At 45.4% G+C, this 17,325-nt stretch overlaps 1 protein-coding gene across 2 annotated transcripts in view; it reads right to left on the reverse strand.

Moving 5' to 3' along the window:
* SLC51B (solute carrier family 51 beta subunit) overlaps positions 1-13,333 on the reverse strand; it is a 15,770-nt gene extending 2,437 nt beyond the window's left edge. The window contains exons 1-6 of one of the 2 annotated variants that reach the window (XM_014518243.2): positions 13,185-13,333; positions 10,982-11,197; positions 5,573-5,671; positions 1,819-2,190; positions 990-1,124; positions 635-725 (exon numbers count right to left, since the gene is read on the reverse strand). In XM_014518243.2, the coding sequence (XP_014373729.1) occupies positions 635-725; positions 990-1,124; positions 1,819-2,190; positions 5,573-5,671; positions 10,982-10,988 (704 nt within the window). In that variant the 5' untranslated portion in view covers positions 10,989-11,197; positions 13,185-13,333. Of the gene's footprint in view, positions 1-634; positions 726-989; positions 1,125-1,818; positions 2,191-5,572; positions 5,672-10,981; positions 11,259-13,184 lie in introns of both variants that reach the window. The other variant, XM_025199589.1, reaches the window with a different exon arrangement.
* Between the last annotated feature and the right edge of the window lie 3,992 nt (positions 13,334-17,325).

Raw genomic sequence — 17,325 nt, forward strand, 5'->3', positions numbered from 1 at the left:
CCCCCAGTCTCTGGGGGCACGTGGCCTTCATGTTTTCCAGTTCACTGCTCAACTGAATATTGCAAATAAAATATTCCAGACTGATCATTTTTCTTTTGATTTAATTTTTTGCAAAATTGCAAAGTCCAAGAAAATTGGACAAAAGTTGAACAAAATATCCTGCCTGGCCAGCAATGAGCCAATATGCTTTGTTTGTAAGGGCTTCTAAAGTGTTTTTAAAACAGCTTTTTACAGAAAACCGATGTACATTTTGAAAGAAAATGTCCTTTGGATTTGAAAAATCAAAGCATATCAATTCCATGAAACGCTTTATAATTTGGGGGTTTTATAAAGGTTTGGTTTGCCCTGAAACAGTTCGCTGAAGGGCAAACAAATTTGCAAATTATCTTGGTTGACCAAAATCTGAATTTTGCACTGCGTAACATTTTGCCTGAAGTATTTTGTGGCCTTCTACAAAGCACAGGCCTTGAGGGAATTGCAGTCCTGCCCCTTCTTAGAGCCCATGGTGCAAAGTGTGCGAAGGTTTGACGGTTAACTCCTGTGCACATTGCCCCATTGCTGTCTTAGCAGCATGGCTCTTCCACCTGCCCCACCTGTGGGTTTCATAGCCAGTCCTTAAAGTTTGGTGTCTTACCTATTGGCCGTAACATTCATCCCCAGGAGGAGAAGACCCAGACATAGAACCACAAAGGAGAGGGCTAGGATGGAGTAATTCCATGTTGATGCTGCAAGAAGAAAAGCATGGACAAGTGAAGGCACATGCAAAGGCATGCTGGCAACTTTGTCGCAGCCAAATGTTTTGTGCAAAGATACGCCTATGAGGCAGCTTGGTGCACTCTGGCTCCAAGTGTAGAGGGGCCAGGAAAGAGCAGAGAGCTCATAAGATAGGCAGTGAGTACTGGGGTAACTCCTCTGCACATCTGCCACTAGCCAACGAGGTATGAGCAGACAAACATCCAACAAATACCATGTCTCTCAACGGGACTTACAATCTTCTCTCCGGAAAAACCACAGCAAATCGTTCAGCTGTTCTTGAGACAGAGACGCTGCAGGGGTGGTGTCGCCCTCCATCTCGCCTGTGTTTGCAAGAGCCATAGGGGTATATCTGCTTCTTTCTGTCTTTGCTGGGGGAAAAAAGCCAAGAAACATAGGAAGAGATACTGCACCTCTTGTTTTTGTTGCAAATACTCAAAAGAGAAGAGCCTTGCTACTGGTTCACAGGGTTGCCATGTTATTTCTTTAACATAGGGCCAGTCTTGAGGGGAGGCAAAATGGTGTTCTGTGGGCCTTAGTGAAGATGCGCGTGTGGAGTCTGAAGCTAAAAAGTTGATTCAAGATATCCAAGGTATGGGAATCTGCGAAAAAATGTTTGTGATGGCTCCTGTTTCCTGGTTTTTGGAAGGGATCCCTAATTTAAGTGCAAATCCTATACCTATGAAGGTCTCTGGCTCTCTTGTCCCTGATATCAGTGCAATGGGGTCTAGCTCTTTTATACTTAGAGCTTCCTTTTCCTAAAAGTACCAGGTAATCTGAAGTGAGCCACTACCATATCTATAGAGAATTCCATGTTAAATGTTTGTTCTGGGTTCCCCATTGCACTCCTGGCCTTTATCAAGAAGCGTGATTAGTGCATCTCTGGACCGTGGCATCCAGGGTCCCCAACCTGTCTGCCTGCTAGAGAAATACTGTGATTGTCTGCTGAAAGACTTCAATCCGGCATATCACACACAAAAAGACGTACGTGAAGTCATGGTGTATTTGCATTCATGTTACACAAGCATAATAAGTGGCTCGCCTTTTTTGGTGCCCGATGCTTACCTGGTCTCTCATCACATACACTCCGCTCCCTTCTGGCTCGCCACTGGGAGTTTGGGCTTTGTGTATCAGTGAGAACAGCTTTTTTCTTTTTTACTGCCAGGTATTTCTGGATTCCCATAGGTTGAAGCCAGAAATTAAAACAGTCCCAGTTTACAAGTGCTGCACTGTCACAGAGACTCGTCTGTACTCTGTTGACCTCAGCCACAGATAGACATTTCCTTGTGCCACGATTGACTAAGGAATTGTCTTGCCAAAACCAGTGTTGGGACTTTGAAGTAGAATTACAGTCCTCTAACAGTAAGTTCTCATCTGTTGTACTTGCTTGTAGACACAGGTTGACTTGAGTATTTTTAATCAGAAAACCATCTGTGCCTGTAGAGAAAGCAGAGCAGTAGCAGTCATCCTGGAAGCATGGCATATGTAGCTACCGACAAAGCACTGTTCAGATCATGATCAAAGCCCTGGGTTTAAGGAAAATCCCATGGAATCCTTTGCAGAAACCATGCAAGTAACTCAGGGTTTCTCTCTTGGAAGAATTGAGTCATCAAGTCTGCCAGGATTTTACCCAATTCTTGGCAATCCCTTATGAGCTGCTGTTCTCCATTGCAGGAAAAGAATCTCTGCATCCCTGTGCATGTCTCCAGGCTGTAATTTTGCTACTTGGACTAGGAGCTGTGCCTGGGATCTGTCTCCCTCCCTTTCAGTATAATTGTGGAGGGATCATTAACTTTGGCTACAAGACATATATTGTTTCACTATCTAATCTTGGATAATTCAATCCAAACATGCCTCTGTTAATGGCAGATCCTTTTTTAAATACATAGGGGGTAAAAAGACAGTACTAAGTAATGTGGGGCCTCTGCAGGACATGCTTGGTAATCTGGTGGTAGCACCAGAGACAAAGCTAATCTCTTTAACAAATTCTTTGCTTCCAGTTTTTTGAGCAGGGGGCATCCCCCTACCGGGATCCCAGATGGACCCAGGAGAGGCGCGCACAGGCCCAGGGTCAGTGAGGACCTCATCAGGGAACGTCTGGAGGGACTGGATGTGTTCAAATCAGCTGGTCCTGATGATCTCCAACCCAGAGTGCTGAGGGAATTAGCAGAGGTCATTGCGGGACCCCGGCACGGCTGTACGAGCACTCATGGTGCTCTGGTGTGGTGCCAGAGGACTGGAAAAGGGCCAATGTGGTTCCCATTTTCAAAAAAGGGAGGAAGGAGGACCCAGGAAACTACAGGCCAGTTAGTCTTACCTCGATCCTGGGGAAGCTCCTTGAAAAAATTATCCAGGAGCCCATCTGCGAGGGGCCAGCAGGGGAGATTATGTTTAGAGGCAACCAACATGGGTTCATTAGAGGCAGGTCCTGTCAGACCAACCTGGTGGTCTTCTACAACCAGGTCACAAAATCCTTGGACGCAGGTGTCATGGTGGACATAGTGTTTTTGGACTTTAGGAAGGCCTTTGACACGGTCTCTCACCCCATCCTCATTAAAAAATTAGGCGACTGTGGTGTCAACGCCTACACAGTCAGATGGGTCGCCAATTGGCTGGAGGGCTGCACCCAGAGAGTGGTGGTGGATGGGTCTTATTCAACCTGGAGGGACATTGGCAGTGGGGTCCCCCAGGGCTCGGTCCTCGGACCTGCACTGCTCAACACCTTCATCAACGACTTGGACGAGGGGGTGAAAAGTACCTTGTTCAAGTTTGCAGATGACACCAAGATTTGGGGCAAGGTGGGCACGCTAGAAGGGAGGAATAGGCTACAACTAGTCCTAGGCAGGTTACAGGGGTGGGCAGATGAGAACAGGATGGGTTTCAACACTGACAAGTGCAAGGTGCTGCACCTGGGGGGATAGACCCAGCAGCATACCTACAGGCTGGGGAACTCCTTTCTCACCAGTGCAGAGGCAGAAAAGGATCTTGGGGTCATTATTGATGCCAAAATGAACATGGGCCGACAGTGTGGGGACGCGGTCAGGAAGGCCAACCACACCTTGTCATGTATCCACAGATGTATCTCGAGCAGGTCCAAGGAGGTGATCCTCCCCCTCTATGTGACACTGGTCAGGCCGCAGTTGGAGTAGTGTGTCCAGTTCTGGGCACTGCACTTCAAGAGGGATGTGGACAGCATGGAGAGGGTCCAGAGGAGGCCACTCACATGATCCGGGTCAGCAGAGCAGGCCCTATGAGGAGAGGCTATGGGACCTGAACCTGTTCAGCCTCCACAAGAGAAGGCTGAGAGAGGACCTGGTGGCCATCTACAAACTTGCCAAGGGAGACCAGCAGGCCATGGGGGAGTCCCTGTTCCCCTGAGCGCTATCGGGGTAACAAGGAACAATGGTCATAAGTTGATCGAGAGTAGATTCAGGCTAGACATCAGGAGGCGCTACTTCACAGTCAGGGCAGCTAGGATCTGGAACCAACTTCCAAGGGCAGTGGTGCTGGCTCCTACCCTGGGGGTCTTCAAAAGGAGGCTAGACAGCCACCTAGCCAGGGTCGTTTGACCCCACCATCCCATCCTGCCCATGGCCAGGGGTCAGACTTGATGATCTGCTTAGGTCCCTTCCGATCCTACCTACTATGAAACTATGAAAGGCCCCTAATATAAGTTTGGACTGTTACAGAGAATGATAGCAGGTCAAATTTTGCCTTTAGTGTCACTCATGTACCAGTCACAGTATCAGTGGGACTGCAGCCGTGCAACGGAGAAGAACTTGCAACTAACTTTCACTGAAGCTGCTCCAAATTTATGCCTATATGTAGGAAAGAACTGACCCACATGTTAGAAAATACAGAGCCAGATTATCAAAAAGACAGAGGTCCACTTGTACTTTTAGACATGTGGCCTTGATAGCACACCTGTGGCATGCTCAGACAGGTATCTGAGGTTCTCAGTGGGCAGTTAGATGTCAAGATGGCCATTGCAGACACAGTGTGTGTCAGTGTGGATGAGCAACTGTGGGCGCATCTACACATGCACATTTACTGTGCAGTAACCAATATTACTGCACAGTACAGTCGTACATCTACATGTGCATGCCCATACTGCACGGTAAATATGGTGACTTATGCCAACTGGAGTGTGAATTTGATACCTGCATCATGCAGGAATCAAATTTATGCACGATTAATTACTATGTAGTAACACATGTGTAGACACCTTACTGCACAGTAACACTGCGTGTGGACTGACTTGGCAGTAAAATCGGGACTAGATTTAGTCCCAAGTCAGTCCACACGCAGCGTTAATGTGCTTTAATGCCTGCACATATAGAGTGTGTGTAGACGACATAGGAGTTAATGTAGACCACCTGAAAATTTGAATGCAGCTTTTTTTTGGTGCGGTGCATTTTTGTTTGTACGACATGGCATTCGTGTTTGCACGAACGGCGCTTTCGAGTGGGATAAGCCCCCGTGTGTCACTCCCCTCAAAAGTCAGTAGGGGGAGTCAAATACCAATTTGCCCCCTAAAATATCTTTCCTTTTGTATTACAGCAAGAGGGTCATGTGAACCCCCCGGGCTCCCCTAGACACCCGCCTATTCCCACTTACTGAAATTTAAGCTGGCATAAATGCACGTGTAGACACACCCTGTGCATATAAAAAAATAGGCCCTGTGGAGCAATGCATTTTGTAATCCTGAGCAACAGATGCACCTGCCCAGCCTGAAGGCAGTAAGAAGTAGAGAGGAGACCCTACTTCTGTGCATGTGAGCTGCTCCACACACACTGTCTTTTCTCAAAGCCAACTCTACCTTGCACTAGTAGGAACAGGATGATCCAGAGCAGCTTCATATTTGTAGGTCCAGTCCTGAAGTGGAGAAGGCCTTCTTCAAAGAAAGTGATATCGAAACCTGGGAAAGAGAATGAGCCAACTGGTTATGAATTCTCTCCTGATAGAACCAGTGCTGTGGTAGTTTGCCAGCATGATGGGGCTTGTGTCCTCCTAGGCCAGAGGTGGGCAAGTATTTTGGGTGGAAGGCCGCTCATGAGTTTTGGCAAGCCATCGAGGGCTGCATGACAGGCAGCCAGGGGCAGATAAATATTAATTTTCTAAATTTTTTAGGAGCCACGCAGGCCGGATAGAATGGCCTGGCGGGCTGCATTCGGCCCACGGGCCGCATTTTGCCCACCCTTGTCCTAGGCTGAGCTAACTGGGTGGGATGCAAGGATGAGTCATCCAGGGAGAGGCCATCCCTTGAGCTTGGGCTTGGTCGGCTGCTGGAGCTCTTTCCTCAGCAAAGCTCTTTGCCTCGGGTACTTTCCTCAAGTGGCAAAAGTTCCCTTTCTGGCTCCCCTGACTCACTCCAGCACTGTATGTCACAGATGAGGAGAGAAGGGGAGAGCATGTGCCGGCAGTCAAGGAAAGCAGAGCAAATGAGTGGGCCTTGAAAGTGAGGAGCTTAGCTACCCGGGGGGGAAGAGATCTCCCCCAGTGCTAGACAGGGTGCTGGACAAAGTGGAAAGGTGTTTCCCATTCCTTGCACTGCTGATTGAAACAGCCACCTTTCCCCCTACCCCTTCTCTCTCCTCTGGCAGCATCCACCACCCAGCCCGTACAAAAAAGTCCTCAGCAATCATGCTGTCTCTCCCTGTTTGACTCCTGCTTCTGTCCTGGAAGGAGAGGTACGTCTGGTCCGAGGGCTGAGCAGTCTCTGGGGCTTCTTCAGTTCTCAGCCTTTTAGCTGAGACTCTGTTGGTAAGTTCCCCTTATTGGCAAATGGAAGTGACAGTGCCTGAGATAAGGGTACTTATCGACTGAGAACAGGAGCTGAATTTGCATAGGTCACTGAACAGCCTTGAGATGGTAAAAACTTAGTCACAGACCAACTAGGTAGGTTTGAACTACGACCAATCTCTGGGTGAATGACACCCTGTCTCATCACCTATCACTGAGTCACCCTGGCTCCGTATTGGATTAATGATTATATAACAGCATGGAATTGTGCATCCATTTTCCACCCTGATTTTCATTTGCCACAGTTCATATTTTGTCCTCTGACCCCCAAAATTACTCATCACAATTTACTTGCTAAGACATTACATAGACTCCATGTTAACAAGGACCTGCGTGACTATTAAATGAAACAGTTGTGCTCTCAGTTATAGACCTAATGATGCTTTCACTCTTGCCACAGATCATCGATTTTCCTCTCCGTACAATTCAGAGGTCACATTTAATGACCTAGTGCTAAGCATGCCTCTTGTTGCCTCTTGACAGGAAGGCGTGGTATTTGAAATACATGTGCAGGTATGATTTTGTAAGGTCTTACATGTTTGACAATAGCACTGTATTATAGGAAGCAAAGTCAAAACGGCATATAGATCATTCATCATATATGGACGCAGACAGAAGTGCAGTTCCCCGGTCTAACTCAAGCGCCATGAGTTAAACTGCTCCTCCTGGCCCAACAGATGTTAACTGTTGGGTTGTGAGAGTGGGGGACTGAGCTCCAATATGGAGCTGATCCAGGGAGAGAGGCTGTCTCTGCAGCTTCTTCCCCTAGCTCAGCCCCCAGCCCCTGTGTTGTCTCAGGATGGGAGGGGAAAAAGGCAGGGGAGGGAGGTCCGTTCTGGGGTTTGCCCAGCCTGGAGTTGGAGCAGGGAGTGGGGGGATTGAAGCCTCCCACCTTGGGGTGGGGTGGAGGAGGGGGGGGCTCCAATCCACCGGCTCCACCCTCCAGCATCAACTGGGCAAACCCCAAAACGAGCTCCCTTCCCCTACTCCCATTCTGAAAATAATGCTGGGAGCAGGGCTGTGCTGAGACAACCCAGCCTTGCTTCTGGGGCGCGCAGACACAAGTTAATGAAGGTGCTCCACTTTGCAGCACCTTCATCTGAACCCCCATGGAATGAGGGTTCTGATTGTTGTGGGGTCGGGCCCTTTTAAAGTGCTCTGCAGCCAGGCACTTGTGTTAGGTCATGGCTATAGAGTGCTTTTAGGGGCCAGATCAGGTGAAAATTGTCTCTTCTGTCTGTGCCTCTAGAAAAACAATGTTTTGGTGCCTAAGGGTGCTTGTACATGTGATGGTGGAGCCATGTGCACATGGTTTCTGATCACTTAAACCAGTTTGTGTGTAATGTCTGTCCCTAGCCCAGAAGAGAAGACTGGGGGGGATTGAATAGCAGCCTTCAACTACCTGAAGGGGGTTCAAAAGAGGATGGAGCTGGGCTGTTCTCAGTGGTGGCAGATGACAGAACAAGGAGCAATGGGCTCAAGTTGCAGCAAGGGAAGTTTAGGTTAGATATTAGGAAGAATTTTCTCACTATTAGGGTAATAAAACATTTCAGCAGGCTACCCAGAGAGGTTGTGCAATCTCCAACCTTGGCAGTTTTTAAGACTCAGATAGACAAACCTTGGCTGGGATGATGTAGTTGGGGCTGGTCCTGCTTTGAGCAGGGGTTTGGACTAGATGTAATCTCCTGAGGTCCCTTCCAACCCTCATTTTCTACTATAAAGACAAAAAGTACCAAGAAATTGTCATTAGTCTTAAATAATGGTGTCACCATGTACACACGCATGATTTTTTTCGCATAAAAATTTATTTCAGCATAGTAACTTAGACCACCTCTGATATATTTTAGTTTGATTGGGACAAATTGTCCCATTGTGGATAAAAAAAAAATCATGCATGTGTACATGCCTGGCAGCCAGAGAAGGCGGCGGGAATGGTGCACGGGGTGCTGGAAGCCTAGGTGGGCTTGGGGAAGCTCGGGCTTGGCAGGCGTCCAGCACCCCATGCACCATCCCCACCACTTTCTTTGGCTGCCAGCACACCCAGCTGCCATCCTGCCACCTTCCTGCACTGCTCCAGGGGCAAGCCAGCCCGTTCCTGGGCAGTCCCAAGCAGTGGGAAGGTGGTGGGAATGGTGCACGGGGCGCTAGAAGCCCGCCAAGCCTGAGCTTCCCTGAGCATGCCCGGGCTTCCAGCTCCCCGTGTGCTTTGGATCCAGTGGGTGTTGCCTGGGAGCTGGGCAGCACCCATGCACCTAGCACCCAGCCCGGGTGGCCCTGGGGGTGCCACCACCATGGGGGGAAGGACCAGGCCCCCACCGCAGCTCAGGGGCCACTTGGCCCACTAGCAGCTCGCTCCGCTTGCCATATGAGAGGTGAGCTAGCTGTGCTGGGGGGGGAAAAAAGGATCAGGCCCCTTGCCATTTTGGGTTGGGTTTTTTCCAGCACAGCCTGCGTGGCCGTCACTGTGACAGAAGCCCCTAAATTGAAAGGGTGGGTTACAATTAAAAACCCACAAAGTTAAAACCCACCCTTTCAATTTAAGGGAACTAACCCTCTTCACATGTTCAAGCACCCTAACAGTAGCTCTAAGCATCTATCTATATTACACCCAAACATGTTCTGTGAAAATAAGATATCCGGCCCCGAGAGAAGCTGGTATCTAAAATCAAACATGGTATTTCAAGCTGTCTCGTCCAACTGTCTTCAATTACCAAATTTCATGGTTCAAATCATTGCCGTTTTTAGTTCGTAGGAAGGTATGGGACAGCTGGTGACACCTCCCAAGATCATTAATCTCCTCCCTGTTTCCTCCTGCGCCCAGCACTCCCAACAACCAGTAATAGCCCCTCCGGTTGCAGAGCTCTCCCTTGCAACCGTGCGGGAAGCTCCAAGAACAGAAAGTTGGTTTCCAAGTGTTCCTAGCTTTGATTCATTCGGGGCTTGAGTGAAATTTTGGCAGTTGTTTATCACTTTCGGTGAACATTTTTTGTCATAGCATTTTGGGTTGATCCTTTCTACAAAGTTCCTTCCCTCCATTTGGTTTTTCACACTGAAACATGCAACATTTTTATATATTTTGGCCAAAAAAAAAGTCATCTGCATGTACTTTTCCAAATTCTCAAGGTTTGTGCTCAAAAAAATAGGAGCTGTGGGATTTTGAAGGGTTTTTTTTAGTCCAATTGCACCATTTTTATTAAATCACAATAAAATGTAAGAAAACATTAAAATTGTGGCTTTTTACTGGGCATACTTCATACAGCCTCAGCATCCAGTCTAGCAAATCTTCTCCTTCTGCAGAGAGGCAACTTGATTAATACGCATCAATTTTTTTTAAGCGGCTCCGGAAGGCATACATACACCATCCTCAATCTGGATGCAATGACGTTTATATAACCGCGGCTGCAATTTTCTGATCACATTGAGGGAAAGCTGAACTCTTTCCCAGTGGATTTCTTTGTAAAATGGAACATATGGCAAATCAAATGAACTGGCAAGCCAGCCTTGAAGTCTTCACTTAAGGTCTTCTGCTTCCATGTACGATTCATCTAGTTGAGACAAGTCACAGATGCTCAGTCTAACCTTCAAGAAAGGTGATCTCTTACAATATCTGATAACGCATTATTTATGGCAGTCTTGTCTCCTTGCTCTATAGTTATCATACTAAGTGGCAACCGTCAATCCTCCTGGATCATGGTGTATGCATGAGGGCCACCCAGACCTTCAGTGCATATGCCTGGGCAGGAGTTTTTTGGAGGAGTGGGGGCTATCATACTAAGTGTGATAAATTTGATAATACAATTACAATAATCAGGTTTGGATCCCTGTTTGTCTTTGGTCAGCTGGAACCTATTCCTGGTGATGGCCGCATGTTGTTTAATTATGTTAAATTGGATAATATGTCATTCCACATATAGTACCTGGAAACAGCTCGTCTAGACTCCATACCAACTCAAGTACTGGACTGACAGACCGGCAATATCTTGTAAACAGGAGTCACTAATTTATGTCCAAGAAAGTTAAATTGTAGGATGAGTTCAAAGTTTGCAGTATCTTGAGAGCAAAGCTTTAATATTTAAAATATTCTAAAAAAACATTAAAACAATTTTTTTTTTTTACCATTTCTTATCTTTTACCTAGTTAACATTTTGGAAGCAAATCCAAGTTATACTAAACAAGTTTAGTCCTGGTATCTTTGACACTAAAGATTTGTTCATTTGCATTATATATTCCAGGATTCCTATATATCTCGGCTTAAACGTTTGAAGACGTTTTTCCTGTTGTGTTTTCTTCTCGGACAGTAACCGGCGATTCCTCCCTTCCTTAAGACCATCATGTACCTTTGACACACAATCTCAAGGAATCCTCCCACTCTCCCTTGAGAAAACTTAGGACGCTTCCCTTTAGAAACAGTGAAAGGTTCACTCACCAGACATTTGTCGTTCTTCGAGAAGTTAATTACAGTCTCATGTTCAGTCCTGCGTCGCTGTCTGAAGGCTCCTCTCTCTGCAGAGCACAACTCAGCGTTTCCCTTTAGCAAGGCTATCTTTGCTGCAACTTTCTCCAAGTCGTATGCAGTGATTCATTCAGCTCCTTGCAGTCATGTGGGAAGCAATAAACCAACAGGTACGTCTTTGTCCAAGTTCTGTAAAATCACACCCACATTTAGCAGGGCCACTTGCAACACAGGGTGAATGAACTTTTCCCTATGATGAAGCGTAAGAACTATTAGTTTCTTTATTTAAGCTGTTGAAATAATCCATGTCAAAAGGCAAGTACAAATAAAAGTCCATTCTGAAACAGTGCTCTGTGGTTAAAAAAATATATCTGTCATAAATATATACACACACATACTATATATTATTTGCTTGGTTTGGACCTTGTAACATGAAGCTATTATTATTATTATCATTATCATCCTTGTTATTATAGTCCATATCATTGTTATACTTATTATTACAATGATGGCTACAACAATAATAATTATTGTGATAATCATTACTATATTGCTCCTTGCAGCTGAGGATCTCAAAGCATTTTGCGAATGTGAATAATCTCAGGAATTAAGCCCAAAGCACCGATGAGAAGAAATGCAATATTATCATCTCCATGTGTAAGTAAGGTGGATAATTAATACTAAAATATTAATAGACACATTATTAAGAAACCTTGTTTTGAGAGGCGTTAGGGAGCCTACAACTCCCAAGCAAAATGTGGTCCTTTCTGGTCCGCTATTTCTAAATATCAAGTTTGATTATGCCAAGTTATGTTCACATAGTGTGGGTTACGCAAATAAAGAATGGCAACACTTATTCATAAAAGGATAATGTGGTATGTCACAAGAACTGTTTGCTCTACATAACATATTGAAGTCCATCCAGCAATGTATTACAAAAGAAGGGCTAAAGGCAGTATAAACTTGGCAATTATGTAGAGCAGGACCCTTGCAGTAACACTATCAGCAGTAAAAGCCTGCAATGGCATAGTGTCTGAGCAAGGAGTATTTTTGACAACTAGATTTGAGAAAAAGGGATGAATGCCCCAGGAGCCTATTAGCCTTGTTTCTGCTCGTCTCACCTAGGTATCTTAGCCCAAAATTGAACAATGTGCCAAAAGAAAAATATATTCCAAAGCAGCTGTCAGGCTCTTAGCAGCCAAGGCCTCACTTAATAGCATATGATCTGGGGATGCTGGTTGCAGTCTCCATGCATTCCCGTTGTCCTCGGCATTTCCCAGTTTGAATTAAAGCCTCTTACGTTAACGCTCTGCTCTAGAGTGATTAATCTGCTGAGCCCCCCTCTGCAATTCAGAACTATCCCTGCCTGCCCCAATAAAATCTTATCCAAAAGATGCTTGGCCTCCCCAAACAGATATGATTTACTATTAAGCTTCAGGCTGGCAGGCAACAGGATTATAGTTTTTCATTCTGAAACGCATTCTTTGCGGGTATGGAGGGCTCTTCCCTTTGTCCGAGGAGACAGACACAGGGCCAGAAGCTAGGGGATTTGCTGCAACTTATGTATTCTCTCTCCTACGCTTCCTGTAGTATTTTTCCGTCTTTCAAGTCGGATGATTTAATAAGTCCCTGCCATACCAGCCACGGCTTCATCACCATTCTTTGGGCTGCTGTACAGCGTTGCTCTTCCTTGTCACTGTTCATCCAAAATGATGTGTCTATTGGTATATTAGAGTTTCAACAAGCCGTTTCACCAGTTGGAGGACCCAGTCCTGTTGTGCACTCATTTACTCAATTCAACATTGGTGTGAGGAAGTGAGGGGAAATCTTGGCCCAAACACAGTCCAGTCTCCAAGAGAAAGCAGCATGCAGCTAATACCAAGATCTTTCCTTTATGAAGCTGATCATCAACGATGTTTTAACACTACTATACTCCTCAGTGGGTGCCTCAAAGCCAAGGCAGGGTGGGCTTGGCTCTATTTGCCTACATTGCCAAACCAGAGCTCCTAAAATGAGGCATCTTATTTAGGTATCTAAATAGGAGGCTTGATTATTAGAGGCCCTAACCTCCCGCAGATCCCAAGGAGCCTGGAGCCAGAACAATTCCTCCATAATGAAGGTTTGGATAGTGTCTTGCACCAGGGGGGCTTGCAAAAAAAAACGGGTGGAAACTCACCTGCGTGGCACTCAGAAGATTCCTCCTGCGTTTTCAACAGCTCGGCATAACCGCTCCAGTGCCAGCTCGATGCTACAAAAGGGGCTAATGTCTGCTGTTTGGAGGAAGAGTGCCTGGCTGAGGATTTGTTAGGGCTTGGTCCAATGTCTGTAAACATTAAACCAAAGGTTCCCACTAAATATCTGGAGCCCTTATGCCCTGGTAATGCTGTCAGCCCACAGCTTTCCTTGCTCAAGCCAGACTGAATGCTCTCCAGGGTAAAAAGTATGTACACTGCCTTTTTTAGCAACTACCATAGGTGTTCTGCTTGATGTACCCGCTGATGTCACATGCACTGTTCAGCTGAAAATACCTTTTTATGTCTTGGAAATGTTTTTCAATGTCTTTGGTTTGGAAGCAGGGGGACAGCTGGGGCATTGACTGTGTCGTCTCTCTCCTCCCCAAATTTGTCTTCAGCATTTCTAGGAAGAAACTAGACTCTGTCCTTGGCATTTTAGCCTTGCTTATCAGTTCATGTAGCCCTTTTCTAATTCCTTCTGTGTCTTTGACCCCAAGTGCCTAGTTACAGAATAACTAAACATTTTTTTGCCATGCACCAAAGCAGAGTTCAAATCCAGTAGAAAAGCAAAGTCTGTGAGCTTTACATTTAAATAGCAATAAAACCATTGCTTTAGCTCTGCAGTAAAGTTTATATCCAGGTAGGCTTTTAGTTACAATAGATACAGAATATGAACAGTAAGTTGTAATAAAAGATCTATGTGACATGTCACATTATCTATGTGACACACTCACATTACAGTGGTCAGGATATTATTTGGGAGTAAATTTAGTGTTACTGAAGTTCAAACCATGACATCACAGCAAATGAAACACCTGTTATTTTATGAATGAGCCTGGCAAGAATTCAGCCTGCAGTTTCACTATTTCTAGCCTCCTTAAGAATAATTTCGGACAGGACGAAAGGAGTGGAACTGATACAGCTCTGAGGCTTCAATTTGCTATTTTATTATATTTTTTTCTTATACTTTTTTATTATACTACCCTGGCTTCACACTGGCCCCAAGGCAGCCACTGAAAAGTATGGTCTGCCCACCCACTCCCAGTCTTCAGGCTCCAAACCCAGAAATACAGAGAGGAAGACTGTCATGGGGCGATTCCCCTTCCTACTCTTTGAAGATTTATCAGTTTGTATTCGTTTCTAGAATGTATGGAGTAGGAGCAGAAAGGGGGCGAGGGGGTTTCATTTTCAATACACTGCATATATCAGTAGGAAATGCAGCCACGTGGTACTTACTAGCTGACATATTGAGCAGTGAGTGTTAGAAATTATACTGAGTAACATGAGAAAGCTGTAGGGTTGTAATTCTCAACTCTTCAGTGGCGTCCATATCAAATCTAGCCCATCCAGGCTCCTTTCCCTGTTGACTTTCCTGGCCTTCACCCGGCCTCTCAGATTAATGGCATTTATTCATCTGGTCTAGTGGTGCCCAACCTTTTCGCCCCATGGGCCGGATGAGTAGTACCTAGTCTGTCTTTGGGTTAGATCCAGTGCCGTACCTAGACTCCTGGTGGCAAACTTTTAGTATTCACCAGAGATAATGATAATAATAATCGGACAACAGAAAAAAAAATTACCATTTTCGAGCCCCTTTTCTGTCCAGGCAGCTGCCCAGTTTGCCAATGCCTATACCCGGTCCTGGTTAGATCAGGCCCATGGACTCAATCCAGTACGCGGGGCCAGTGTGGTAGGGACCCAATCTGGCATGTGGGGCCCAGCCCTGATCTGGCTACTGGTGGGGGGCACCCCAGGCCCAATCTTATTATGGGGGGAGGGGTCCTGTCCTGGGCCCGATCCAGCTATGTGGGGCTTGGTAATTTGGCAGTGGGAGAGGGATGGCAGTATTAATTGCCACTGCTTTCTCACGGCCAAATTTTCCAACCCATACCCTTGCAGGCTGGGGGTTGAGCACTCTTGATCTGGTCAATTATGTGAGACATTACGCAGCCTCATTCATTTCAGTATAGTAGATGTGGAGACTATGATGGCTAGATTTTATGGGCTCAGTACAGTAATTGAAGACTGATGCTTTTAGGAGCAATAGTTTTTCTAAGTGCCAGTGCTGAAGAGGGGAACAAAAACAACATCTTTTTGTCCCGTTAATAGATTTTTCCTGTCTGAGGGTATGGGGCATAAATGCCATTTTTCGCATGGCGTATGTGCCATTTTTCGCATGGCCTAAGCGTTTTTTCCAACATATGAGATAAGATGTCTGTTGTGGCATTCTTTCTATACCAATTAAAGGACAACATGACAAACAGTTTCCCTCTCTGCTCTCCCTGAAAAGGGTGGAGGCAATGATAAAGCGTTTATCCTATACCAAGTTAGGAGTGACCTATCAAGAAAACTAATACTAGGGCAAAATGGGAGTGGAAGGGGGAGTGAACCTATATGACCCAGTTTAAAATGAAACTAGTAAATTAAATGTTCTGTGATCCCTGCATCTATGGATACTTTGCCCCAAGTGTACTTATAAAGATTCTGTAGTCTACCTTCCAGCTAACTTACATATCTCCACTGGAATATCTCCAGTATTTCCAAATTCTTAGATACTGTGTGGAACAAATCTTTAGTGTCAAAGATACCAGGACACATTAGAGAATTTGCATGCATAGTTTAAAGTAAGCCTAATGGGAGTTACATATATAAACTATCTTTCTCATGGAGAGAAGAATGTTCTTAGTAGAGAGGATAAGATATGTTCATTCTTATGGGAGAAGGCAGCTCATGATGCACTGATCCTGACCTTCTGGTTTTCGGTACAGAACATTCTTTATGTTATGATCGCCATTAAGGCAAAGAATGTCACAGTCACAAACACACCCAGAGAAATTCACTTTTCAAACCCAGCAGCTACTCCCTCTCTAATCTCTTGCTCAGAGCCAGCAGGAAGTCAGTGGCTGCAGTGTCATCACCCTCTTTGACTGAATTTTTTTCCCCTTACTCTGCACATTGCACTATGTTTGAAGGCAGCCACTTTAAATCATGCGGTCAAAGGTTACCGAATTGTGTTCAAGAGAGATAGTTTGTTTTTTTGGTATTGACTCTGAAGACCTAGATAGCGAGCACATATAGATTTGAGCTAAGTTGACCAAGTTGTATGCTAGCTGCAGATTTCCATGAGGATTCATTTTGCAAAGCCCTAGATTAGAATGTGACATTTTGCTATCTTACCAGAGCAGAAACAAGCTAGTAGCAGGTCTACAACATGGCATAAAGCATATATGTAAAAGGTGAAGGTCATACATTTGGAAAGGTAGAACACTGCGATTAAGATACAGGCAGTCCTCGACTTACAATTCTTCGAGTTGCAACGTTTTGCGCACACGTTTATAAACTGTTCAACTTTCTGACATCAGTTTCGACTTTACAGCGCTTGATCCAATGCCATGCCACGCCAGTGAACACGTTCACTGCATTGCCTGTCTCCCTGGAGAACATCTGTCCAGGCTTCCTTGGACGCTTTCTTTAAGAAAGCGGATGAGACTCCAGAAAAACCTGCAGCCAAGACTCCTGAGAAGACTCCAGCCAAGACCCTTCAAAAAGTCCAACCAAGAGCCCTTCAAAAACTCCAGCAAAGTCACCTCAAAGAAGTCCTTCCAAATCAATATGATTTGCTTATTACAATATAAATACAATAATGTAGCTATATTACTCATGTATAATTGATTGAGTACAAAATTCTGGGGTATTTTTGGTGAAAATACAGTATTGGGCCTTGGTACAGGAACCTACCCCCATTTATAACATTGTTTCCGATGGGAAAATCGGTTCCGAGTTGCAACATTTTGACTTAAGACACGGTTTTCAGGAACCAATTGTGGTGTAAGTCCGAAGACTGCCTGTGTAACAACTCAGAGGAGCATCTATAAGATTCGTAAGATGTAAAATATTAGGTCTCCTCACATTATTTCAGTATCCAGAGAGTGGAAATAAGACTACATCTAGCTATAGGACTTCAACAAACTCTTTTCTTTTGACAGCGGTAGCTCTGGTAGTGCTTGTGCCAGCTTCCTACGGTCTAGAGAACTCCTTTTATTTCCCAATTTCATCCCTAAACACATGCTAGTAGGACATAATAAC

This window comes from Alligator sinensis, unplaced genomic scaffold (assembly GCF_000455745.1).
Source record: "Alligator sinensis unplaced genomic scaffold, ASM45574v1 scaffold210_2, whole genome shotgun sequence".
Lineage (NCBI taxonomy): Eukaryota > Metazoa > Chordata > Crocodylia > Alligatoridae > Alligator > Alligator sinensis.